Source organism: Chaetura pelagica, unplaced genomic scaffold (genome assembly GCF_000747805.2).
Source record: "Chaetura pelagica isolate M959 unplaced genomic scaffold, ChaPel_1.0 scaffold164, whole genome shotgun sequence".
NCBI classification, from domain to species: domain Eukaryota; kingdom Metazoa; phylum Chordata; class Aves; order Apodiformes; family Apodidae; genus Chaetura; species Chaetura pelagica.
In genome coordinates this window covers 1,227,065-1,239,148 of record NW_009952971.1, presented here as the reverse complement: position 1 = coordinate 1,239,148, position 12,084 = coordinate 1,227,065, and the positions used below count along the sequence as shown (strand labels likewise).

Below are 12,084 nucleotides of genomic sequence, written 5' to 3'. Positions count from 1 at the left end.
ATTCATGGATGACATAAGCCCATCAGAAGGTGTTTCCTCTATTTACATAACAGTATTGCTTAATTTAGGTGTTTTGTTTTGAAAAACATTCACTTGACTTTGAACCTTCTTTGAACTGAACTCCACTCTGTACTTATCTTTGGGGAAAATTTTTTTGTCTTCAAGTGGACCTTTCTCAGTGCAAGAAAAATGAAGAAAAAAGTAACAGTTTTAGATTAAACATGTTTGCATCATTTGAAAGCTTCAGCTTTTCTGTTCATCTGTGTTTACAAATATTCATCAATCCTCTTTATGAATTATTAGAAAAAGAAACATAAATCTGACACTGGGAGACAGTGAGGATCCACTGGTGAATAAATGTATTGAGTCAAAACAAGCCTTTTTCCTAGAAAGTATTGGAAAATAAATAGAAACAATACGATTTGAGTCTTGCAATAATCTGATCAGTGTAGCCATGGTTGTATTTGCTTTCAGTATTTTAATAGGTTGTGAAAGAGGAATTTGGTGGTATAAAATGCATTTCAAATGTTTTCCTGTTTTGAAAGCATCTTTCAGACAGGGCAGTGTTTGGTTTTTTTCCCAGTTAAGAAAAATGGTTCCCTCACATTTCTAATTCTGAGTGAAATAATGATCAAATGCTTTATAGCTTTTGGGGATGTGCCTGAAGTGGTTATAAAGCATTTACTGTATTTGGATTTGCTTTGTGAAAGGTTGAGCTTACCAGGTATCTGAACCTATTGGCTATTTCACAAGACAAGGCTGCTTTGTGCTAAAATCGTTTTGTTCTGCAGTGGGAACTGGCTCATTTTCTCAGCAGTTTGATGCCAGGTTGTGTTGTAAAAATAGATCTGTTTTCCCAGCCATAAAAAAGACTGAATGATTTGATCTCTGATGATAACAGAATCAAGCCTTTACAGGCCAGGGGATGGGGCTTGCATCACACCCTCCCTCCTTTGCCATCCCTGCCTCAGCCTGTGCTAGATGTGCAGTGTTTGCAAATTCTCTGATGTTAAATGGGAGCTGTTGAGGTCCAAAGGCAGTAAAAGTTACACCTAATTAATACTTCTGATTTGCCATGGAATTTCAGCTTGATACCTTTGGTAAATAGCTTGGTGTATAATTTTACTGGCTAATTTCTGTTTATGTGGTTTAATGTGTAAGTGGAAGAAAGTCTATTATTACTCATGGACTGAAAAGTCAGTTCCCATCCTCACAGACTGTGACGAGAGACTTGAAGCTGATGTACAATGAAGTAAAACAAAATAACATCAGCATGTTGAATATGGTTTAACTGCTTAGCATGCAGTAAAATTCAAGAAACTGGAGAAAGAAGCCAGATTACATTTTATTGCCAGAAAAACTGGGTTTTCTGAGGCAAAAGAGTATTGTATTGTAGACTCCCTACAGAGTACAAGGCTTTACTTAGCAATTCTTTTAATAGCTTGAAAACATCTCTATTTTGAAATTGAGATGCCAAAGCAGTATCTTTTCCTTACTAATGGTCCAAACATGAGTGTCTTCCTTTAATTGAAATATTACTGCTAAGTTTCTTAAACAAAAAAATATACACAGACTATCATTCTTATTTGTGTGTCTAAAGTATTTCCTAAATAAATAAAATGCTTACAAAAATTATTTTAAAGGGGCCACAGAATTTTTCAGTATCAGTGCATTAAGGTAAAACCCAGATCTGTGTGCAGGCAAATTCTATTAGCAATAAAACAGTGTATTGTCTGCATTTTGTGCTCTTGATATTGCATTGCCTTGGAAATAAAACCTTGATTTGTTTTTCTGTGGTGCTAAAAGAGGCTAGCACAGCAAAACTGAAGTAGAATTCACAAGACTAAGGCCCTGTAAACTCCTTTATTATCTTTAGCTCCCCAGTCTCCATAATTGGGTAGCTGTTCGTAAATTTACCAACTGAAAAATGTTAATTTGTCTACCTAGAGAGCTTTGTTAAAAGTAGGAAAACAACACTGGCACAATTAATCTGGCTGAATGTTTTGATCTTATACTGAAATACTTCAATATTATGTATCCCAGTTGGATAATTTGGTCCCTAATTGAGATTTTGCTGGTTCGCCTGTCTACAGCTGCAACGTGGTGTCTGTAGAACACTGTCACTTGTTTACTTACAAGTGATACCTCCAAAAATGATGCTTGCTCTTAAAATGTAGTAATTGTTAAAAGTTGGATTTTGAGGTCAGACTAAATCTTGCATGTCTTAAACTTTATCTTTTCAAATCTGCAGTTTAAAATCATCCTGCTGACTTTTTGGAAACATTTCAAGGACTAAGTTGAGAGATTGTCTTCCCATGGCTGTTTTGTCTCATGGAAAGATAAGTTCTGTATCTAGACAAGAAAACTCCGATGAACTCTTGTGCTATTCTCTGTGCCCACCTTTGCAAGCTCTGCAACTGCAAGAGGGTATGGCTCATACAGCAACACCAATCCAGTTTTCTAAGAAACTACTGACAGAGGAAGATTAGGACAAGGCTATACAGTTTTATCTTTGCTACAAAAAGTAGTGATTTAAGACTAGTTCTAGGTGAGCAAGTTACACATTTTGGAGAACCATGTTTCTGGCCTTCACCATTCCCTGTGGTGATTTTTTCTGAGCTGGCTTTTCTCATTCAACTGCCCGTGTAGACTTCTTTGCAGCAGCCTAATTAATAGTTTGTATTGGGGATTTGAACCATACCAATTTGGTACAAAAGCTCTTCAGAGAATATATCAGGACGTGAAAGGAAAAGACAGAACCTCCACATAGTTTCAGAAGAAGGGGAACAGTGATGCAAGAGAAGGGAATTGGTTAGTAGCTACTTAGTTTATAAAAGCGACTGGATGGTGGAAGAAGGGTGTCACAGATCAGATGACTAATCCCAAAAGTTACTGCTCCTTGGTTCTCATTGGGTTGGTGATTCAGTGAGATCCATGGCTAAATGGGAAGGTGGCAGCCTTTATACAGCTGAAGGGACGTGCAATTTAGGATGAGTGGGAGGATTAATGAGAAGCTATTGAATTGAAAAGAAATGTTCTTGGTCTCACCACAAATTATTTCTCTTTCATTTTTCCTTTGATTTTTCAGAAGAGAGATGGTATATGGAAACTATTTGTAGCCAGCTCTTCCAGAGTGATGCTCTCAGGACTTGTTTCCTTTCAGTTGCATGCTAGACCTTGATATTGTGTAAGGTGGTGGGTCCAGTTAGTCTAACATGGCATGGAAAACTAGATCATACTTAAATTGTCAGCCTCAAGCAAGGACAACCTGGTTGTGAGGAGTGGTGTTGAAGCTTGCTGTCAAGGCAGGTGTGACTGCCACTAAAAGCCTGTGGTTATTGCAGTGCAAGGGATTTATAAAGATATTTCTCACCAGCAGTTTGGTAGTTAAGGTGTCTTTAGGCCAAATCCACTGCAGTTTTCTAGCAGCTCTCTTTGAAGATCTTTAGTAAGTTTCTTAAATTTTAATGCGGGTCAGGAGAAAGAAGGTTTTGAGTACCATGTTCTTCCTTGGCTCACTGTTAGCTTCATAAACCTCTCCCCTGGGAAGATAAGAAGGAAACCTGAAAGATGGTGATTGCTGGCTGCCTTCAGTTACTCTTTCAAGCTTTTTCATAAATAAAGCAGGAGTGGACACCAAGTTGTATTGAAAGGCAGGCTAGTTCTTCACATTACAAGTTCATTGTCATGGATTGTTTTGAGGTTTAAGTTGATATTTTGGATATGCATGCAGGAGTGAGCCTGCAGTCTTTGAGTTCAGACAAATCTGCTTAGATTAATCAAGTTATAGACTGAAAAATATAGTTTGTTTGGTCTAAACACTTAGAGGTTGGGCTCTTGCACTGAGAGGTAACTTTGCTCACAGACTGTACTGCACAAACAAATGAAAGATGCAGTTGCTCACAGTTCCACTGGTGATAAAGTCAGAACTAAAATCAACTATTTTGAGTGTTCAGAGCCCACGTAGAGGGTGTTCTGCAGAGCATCTAATCATGTGTGTATTGTTCAGCAGTGGATCAGTATGGACACAAGGATGGATTTTTTTTTTTCCTGTGCTAGCAAGCTCATGCAGCAGTTCTGCTGAGTTCTTCTGTTTTTCTCGTTTTGGGGACAAATTTCAGGACTCCCCAAGGGATAATAAAAATGCAGGAAGGGGTTGGTAATGGATTCAGTGTTGTCCTAATCAAACTGCAATGGCACTGTGTGGTTTACTTGCATTCAACTGAGCGTGATAAGAGCAAGGTGATGCAGCTGAGTCCCAGAGACAGTTTCCTCCAGGCAGCTCACAGGACAGCAGAATGGTGAAAAAACATCAGTCATTTTCTATCTACATGACAGTGATTAATTGTTCTGAACTGCCTTTCTGTTACTTGGTTGCATTGCTGTTGTTTGCCTCAGCCCTCAGAAAAGACTGTTTAGAAAGGCAGATTTAATGTGGTTACTGCATGAGAAATAGCTGAGAAAAATGGAATGCTTCATTTCATTAACTGCCTTTAGAAACAATCTGAGGCTTCTGTTCTATGAAGTCAGCTATAATTCATTAAATTCTCTTTAGATTTTTACTTCTTTATTGTAATCTTAGTATTAATGTTTTAAACCCTAAGATTGCAAGATGGTTTAATTTAAACCATGGAATTTTAGTTCTCTGGGGCTCTTAACCATTTTTAAAACATTCTGTATTATTGGATGTTAAAATAGATAAAATAATTCATTTTGCATCGGTTCTGAAAATCTGTGTGTGCAAAGTAGGTTAAGCTTCCTAGCTGGAGAGGAGCTGTAACACCCTGTTTTCTTTACCTTATCTTTCTACCTGGTAATCTGCAAAACCATTCTCACAGTTCTTTGCAAATCTTTGTACAGTGTTAGTCATTTTGTGTCCTGGTAATAAAGCTGCACACAACTAACTGTTAAATTATCAAGAAATACAAAATTATCAAAGAATACATTTTTAAATCTTGTGTACACTGTGGGAACAAGAGTCGTTCATGCTGAAAAGCTTTCTCTGATACTTATACTTCAGCCTCTGACAAAACATCCTGCATTTATTATTTTTAACATAGATTTTGTGTCAGTTTACTGCTGGATGCAGCTGAGGATTGTGCTAAATTGGAGACTTGTAAAAATGTTACTAAATTTGAAAGCCGCTTAGTTTTCAGACTGCTGTTTGTTTTCATATTTGCAATAAGAATATTGAGTGTTTCACCCTTTTAACAGAATATAAATAATGGCATTTAAAATGGCAGTAAGTAATGGACAGCTGGGAAATAATTTGGATCCAGTGAGATAGAAAAGTATTAACAGTGGATGTGGCTGGTGTGAGGTCTGAGGATGAACGGGGAAGAGTAGCAGAGAACTTATGCTGTAGATCAAGATGATGCACTCCTATGTGTTTAGCAGAATTGTCTTTTAGATGTTGTTCTTGTGGATCTGTAAGTCCAATGTAAGGATCTGACAGTCAATTTTATTGTCATGCAAAGATACTCAATGGGTAAGATGTGAAAAGCCTTTCTAGCTATGCAACATTCTGAAGCTTTATACAGGAGTAAAGAAAGGGACAATTAGTCCATTTCTGTACAGGCAAAGTTGCTCTCAGCTTCTTTTTTTGCCTGTATTTATGATCCTATTTTAAGATAGCAGAAAAGCAGATTTTACAGACATTAAGATGCTAATTCTGAAGTCAGAGGACCTTCATCTTCTACAACACATTAGAGGACTACAAGAATCAGGATGTCATGTTTGGTGGCCTTCAGTCAGATTCTCCGAAGGTCACTTACAGCTCAAACTTACAAGCAACTTAGATGGCATTGCAAAAGGTCTAGAAGTACAAATTCTGCTCCCATGTCAAGCTAGAGCCAGGCTTACCAATACACACATGGCATTCTTTAGGAAAATGCACAGTGAATATTTCTAACATATATTTCATAAGAACAATATTATTGTTTACTGGGATGATGGGGGGTGAGGTGTGCAGGAATAACACAATGGCACGTAGTACCTCTCCAACTGAGACTTACCTGTGCTTGGCACTGCTAGGCAGGGATCCAGCATATCCAGCTTAACCACGTACCATGTATCCAAGGAATACAGGGATTTTTTGTCAATCACCAGTGAAACAATTGGCATCTCTGCTCCTTGGGTGGGTCATTTGAGAAGAAAAGCATCAGAACTGACTCAACAACTCGCTGGGCTGAACTGCAGTCGCTTTGACTTCACATTCCTTGTCAAGATCATTGCTTAGAGCTTTGAAAATACAAAGAAAACCTCTGTAGATTTCTTTAGTTCTGATTAATTTGGAACGGCTTCTCACGCAACATAAATGTGTGTAATGCATCTTTACTGTGCGAGATTCAGTAATGGAATCATAGTAATTTCCTTTTTATTTTTGCAGGAGAGGCCCTGAGAGGGAAGGTCTCAGTCCGCAAAAACAGGAAGGATCCACGGTCCCTCTTCATAACCTTGTCAGTGAGGGACACTCAGCAGACCTACAGCCTTCAGTGAAGACTCTGTGCATGTAACTTTGGGAAGTGTAAACGTTAGATTTAACTGTTGATAACTGTTTCTAAGTATCTACAAATGGTAAACTGGTATTTTTGTACATCTATGCACACACCATGGGAAGAGTTGACCTAGAATTGAGAGAGTGTTTGGATGCTTTAACACTGGGACGTGAAGACTGATGACAAAATCAGGTTCTGCTGTTTTTCACATGATGTGGGAAAGGAAAGAAAGATGGTTTGGAGTTACATGAGGTTTGCTAGGTGAGAAAAATCAGAGGAAACTCTTGCTGTGAGGAATAAAAAATAAGATCTCTAAATAGCGTTTTGTCTTCAGTTGGAAAAATCCTTGTGCCATTTTAATTTTTTTTAGGGAAGAAACAGCTAAATCATGGGCCAGTGCCCCTCAGTAGGAGCTGGAAAGTCCCAATTGGAACAAGCTTGGAATTCCAATTGCAGGATTGCAACAACCAAGACTTTATTTTTATTACACTTCTGTAACTAAAATTTTGTATCACCTTTTGGTTACATTTATCAAAATAAATGAACCGAGTAAGTTATATAATGTAGTTGCCTGTTTCCTTCTTTTCTGTGTAATTGGAAATTCTTTTTATCTATCCAGTGATGACTCATGTATTTGTGGTTACCTTAATTTCTCTACTAGCTAATTGCATCATAGGTGCATGGAAATGTGCATTTTAGCAGCTTTAGGAAAAATACTATGAACAAATAGCAGCAGTTGCTGGAACAGTGGGTTAGGTTTAGCTGCTTGCAAAACCAGACTGAACAATCAAGGTTTGTGTGTTGTGATGTTTCAACATTTTCAGCTGTAGTGGGGTTGGAACTAAGTGTAACACCATGCAGTTTGTGTACTTGTATTGTACACATATGTGTGTTGAAAATGGTTTCAAGAATAGTTTCAAGAAGGAAAGGTGACAGTGTTTTGCTACTCATCTCTGAACTGCTGTTAAATATGTTAGGACCTTTTTTAAAGGACTAAGGCAAGGAAGAGATTTTTTTAATTGGAATCTGCTCAACAAAGTTGGGGTAAGTGTATATTGTATAATGAGGTGAAATGCTACCTCTTTTGCCTGTAACTAGAGAGTGTTACCAGTGGTAATGCCAGTTTGGCAGAAAAGTGGAAGTTTTTGTTCCAAAAGCTACAGTTCTCCAATGCAGCACTTGATTTCATAGAGTGATGTGGATGTTGAACAGGACGTTGCAGTTGCTACAGTGCTGCTGCAAAAACAGGCTTGAGGGTTTGTATTTCATCTTGCACTGCTTTTATCCTCTTCTGTGGAAGTGTGTGGCTTGCTCCCTTGTAATCTCCCTGGTGGCAGGGGATGGGGATTCTTTCCTGTGTGAAAGCTTATTCAATCACCATTAAGCCCTCCTGATCAATATCTAGATGTTCAAGAGCTCAGCTCACACATGCAGCTTAAGAGGGGTTTAGGTGCTGAGCATCTAGTCTGGTTAACTCATTTTAATGAGGGCTTCACCACCCATGTGGCTATTCTGTTCACCTAATGATAGGTATGAATTCACCCTTCACACTAATTTTCAGATCACTCTGTTTTAGGCCAGTGGGAGTGCACATAGTTTATAAAGTCTGCATATTTTCAGTATTTTGTTTTAAGGATAGACTTTATGATGAAAAGTTAATAACAAATGAGACAATTGCACACAAAAAAAAAACCAAAGGTGCAAGTTGTATTTCACAGTAGTATCTGACAAGTATGAACACTCTACAGTGATACAGTTGATATGTAAGTCTGATCTATCATTTTTCAAGCTTGGAGATGTGTACTCTTTTGGAAAATACATAGATTATTGTTAAAATGCTTGGGTCTGGTTATCTGAAAGTAAAGACTATTCAGCTCTGTATAGAAGCTGACCTTGCAGATGATGCCAGCAGTTGGCATTGGGCTGATAAATGGAGTTTGTGACAGAGGATCAGACAGTCAGTCTGCAGGCTAGGGGATGGATTGCTAATTTTTGTCCTGTGCTGAAAGGCACCTAGAAATACAGAAAACTGACAGACTAAACAGTGTTCTCAGTCCTATGGAAACCAGAAGTTGAAATAATCCACATCTGATTTTGATCATCTGGGACATAATTGACTGTGGGAGCTTCAGGTGCTTTCAGGGAGATTAATACTTTGACATTTGGTGTTGGAGTAGATGGTCTTGTTGAGGTCTCTTCCAAGTTTATTTTTTCAGTACTTGTGCAGATTTTGTAGAAATGAAGATTATTTGTTTGTATAAATGTTCACATAGAAGGGAAGAAAGGAAGAAAAATAATCCAAAGGCTTATGCAGAGTTTGTGTGACATAAAACATGGTTGAAAATACATAACAGAAAAAGGGAAGCAGTAGCTTCTATAAAGAACAAAACAACAAACTGCATCAAGAAGAGAGGATTTGTTAGCGTTTAACCAGAATGAAAATGTCCTGAAAAATACCTTAATGAGCTTAAAGCTTGAGGAGGATCAATTGATAAAGGCACTGGAATTTCAAAGAACTTTAAATACACGAGTGGGAATTGGTCTAATAGCCAGTGTCACACAGCATCTGGTGGAAGTTGTCCATCAATTATGACTGGGTTTTCTCAGCCTGGCAGTTGAATAATATGGGATTCATGTGAGAGTACAATCAGTTATTTACATTTCCTAATTGTAATTATGAGAATTAAATATTGTAGGAAATGTAATCAATGAATACTCTTTTAAAGGGACTTTAATGATTGAATCAGAGGCAAAAAAGTGAAAAGCAACTTCTTTGAGTAGAAATACCCCTGAATTTGTCCAGTGAGAGAGATAATAATACTTCATGCAGAATGGGATTCTTTAGTCTAAGGCACATGTTCAATGTGGCCAAAGGTGCAAATAATCTGTAGCTGAATTTAAAGAAGATATAAATGAAATACTGTGGCAATGGCTGGGACTAGCAAGCAGTGCATCCTGCATAGTTGATGTCTGACCTGTTTGATGCAATAGCCACAGGTCGTTGCTGTGGAAAAGCAAATAGGGTTGTCCTTATCTTGGGTATTTTCTACCTAGAGGGAGTGATGAGAATCCTGCAGATTTCTCTGTACAGGGTGTTGGTAGGTGCTGGGTGTCAGTGCTGGTCAGAGTTGCTGTCTGGTCATGCTGGTGTGCACAGAGTCGTGCCCTATCCCACATGTTTCCAGCCCTTCTGCTATATAACCTGTCTGCAACTTCTGTTATTCTTTGACCTGGAGTTACAATACCCTCACCCCTTCCTGTACTGCCAAGGACATTTGCTTCCTACTCTCCTCTTGGATTTCCTTTTATGACATGATGATACAGCCCAGTTGTAGTTACAGAAACAGCCATTTGTCAGTCATTCCTGTATTGATTTTTTAATATATTTTTAATAACAGGGATGGGCATAGTTTCAGACTGAGATTTATTACTTTAGTGTGTGCTTCTGTAGGCAGAAAAGAAAGAAAAAAGTGAATTGTAGCGATCCTGAATTTCACTTCCTGTCTGACAGTTCTTGTCTCTTAGACCCAGCTGATGTAAATTGAGTTGGTCTGTTTCACAGTATTTATCTTCCTAGTAGCAACCCCTTACCTGACAACATTTTTTGTTCCCTAAGAAATATAAAATTTGTATATCCTCTGGGTTAGATCTCACTAACTTTGAAATGAAAATTGGTTGTTTATTTACCTGCCTCTCTTTCTTTGAGATCTGTTTCCTCCTGTCTCTCCTCCCTCTTCTTCCCACATGCTGCTGTGTCCAGATGCAGTTGTTCAGGTTGACAGCAAACCCTGCTGCTGGCTGCCCTCCCCTTTATGCCTCTGCTTCTGCTCCCTGTGCTTCTTGCCTGAGCTGTTGGCTCCATTTCAAAGATGCCTCTCTTGGCCTTGGTCTTTGGGGTTTTTTTCCTACTCTGTGTTTTTTTGCTGGTTTTTGTTTTGTTTGAACAACTTTTCATGTGCCCTAACAGTATTGTCTTATTTCTGACCCATCTGTCTGCAGTTCCAGGCTCCTCCTCCCTGCTCCTTCTTTCATTCCAGGTAGTGAAGGTGCAAATTTTTCTTGAGAGATGCAGCAGGTTGTACAAATGTGAGCTTGGCTTCAGCAATCAGCACTGCCCAGACTGGGCTTGATTTGCAAAGACAGGATGAGACAGGTACAGACAAAGTGCTGTTACAGGCCTTAAAATGTATTAATTAGTTATTAGAATTAATTATTTTATATATATACACAATCATATTAGTTATTAGAATTGATAATGGAGAACTGCTAAAGCACATGAAAAAATCTTCATTTGGTCTATGGTGAATACTTAGGAGGTGATAAAAAAATTAATACAAAGCTTGGTAATTTCAGGTCAGTGGTCAGTTGCATGAAGAGAAATTATGTTATGAAAAATTACACCTTGTTTAAAGTATGTAATTTCATATGCATTAAAAAAATGCCTTTTCTTTGGATTCAGCAATGTTTAGGACCTTTAATTCACTTTATAAATTCCTTTTGTGAAACTTGGTGATAATAGCCTGGCTGTTTTCCAGGAGGATTTGCCCCAAATTGTAGGTGGCAACTGTACATTTAATGGGAGAGATTCTTCATTTACAAAAGCAGGGAACCTGCATGGTAGATATTCCAGTATCATGGAAGTATGTATATGTGAATGTCTCCAGTATTTATATTCATATATCTGTTCATATATACACCCATGCTGGAGTTACAGTGGAATTTTCCAGTTTGTACCATGCATTTCTAAAATGCCATATAATAATGATACTCTTTATAAATGCATATTGTTTTAACTGAATGCTTTGTAGTAAAACTCATTTTTTGTATAAAAATACACTGACAGGTTAATTACTACTATTGCAATTCTCTTTTATTGTCTTGAATATTCCATATTTTTTTCTACCCTTCCTCCATTGAATGGGAAATAATATAGAAAAATGCTGGTTTGTCTATAATTCTGTTTTTTGGGGGCTGGGAAAGCATGGGTTTGTCATGCTTAGTATTGAAATCCAGGAGTTCTGAAGAACATTGAATGTACCTAAGTTTGTTTTTTAATGTTTAATCCAATGATTAACCTTTTTCACAAGGAATATTCTGAACTATCAATTACCAGTCTCCATTCATGCTCAAATAATTTACCTTGCACTTAGCCCAAGGTCAGAGGTGTTATGATTGACTAGTGGGTTCATCAAGGTTTTTAATATTCAGATAAAACTGAAGGTTGGATTTCCTTCTGCTTGCAAATCTGTGCTCAGAGTCTATGTACTTGAAAATAAATAACCCCACCTGAAGAAGAGTATGGATGCTGGCAGCTCCACTTCTCTTTTAGATGCTAAACATCAGGATTTTTCCTCTTTTGATGATCTGTTGCTTATCTAATCTTCCTTGCCTTCTGCAGTGCTTTTAAAAGTGTAGCTAAGCTGTAGAACTATCTTCCTGGTGTACCCCTCAGAGAGCAGCTAAGCACAAGAGACAAACTTGGAAGCTCCTGGTCCTTCATTGCTGAATGTCTCCTCAGTGTGCATCATGCTGGGGTTTCTAATAGGATTTTTGTGGGTGCACCTTAGTTTGACCTTCTAAATTCTGC

General features: G+C 38.0%; 1 protein-coding gene across 1 annotated transcript in view; it reads left to right on the top strand.

Annotated features, from left to right (window-relative positions):
- The window catches only part of PRMT3 (protein arginine methyltransferase 3), a gene marked incomplete at its 5' end in the record, with an annotated part of 28,085 nt that extends 21,587 nt beyond the window's left edge, over positions 1 to 6,498 (top strand). The window contains one exon of the mRNA XM_009995864.1: positions 6,389 to 6,498. Coding sequence (XP_009994166.1) covers positions 6,389 to 6,498 — 110 coding nt within the window. The remainder of the gene's footprint in view (positions 1 to 6,388) is intronic.
- Positions 6,499 to 12,084: the final 5,586 nt, after the last annotated feature.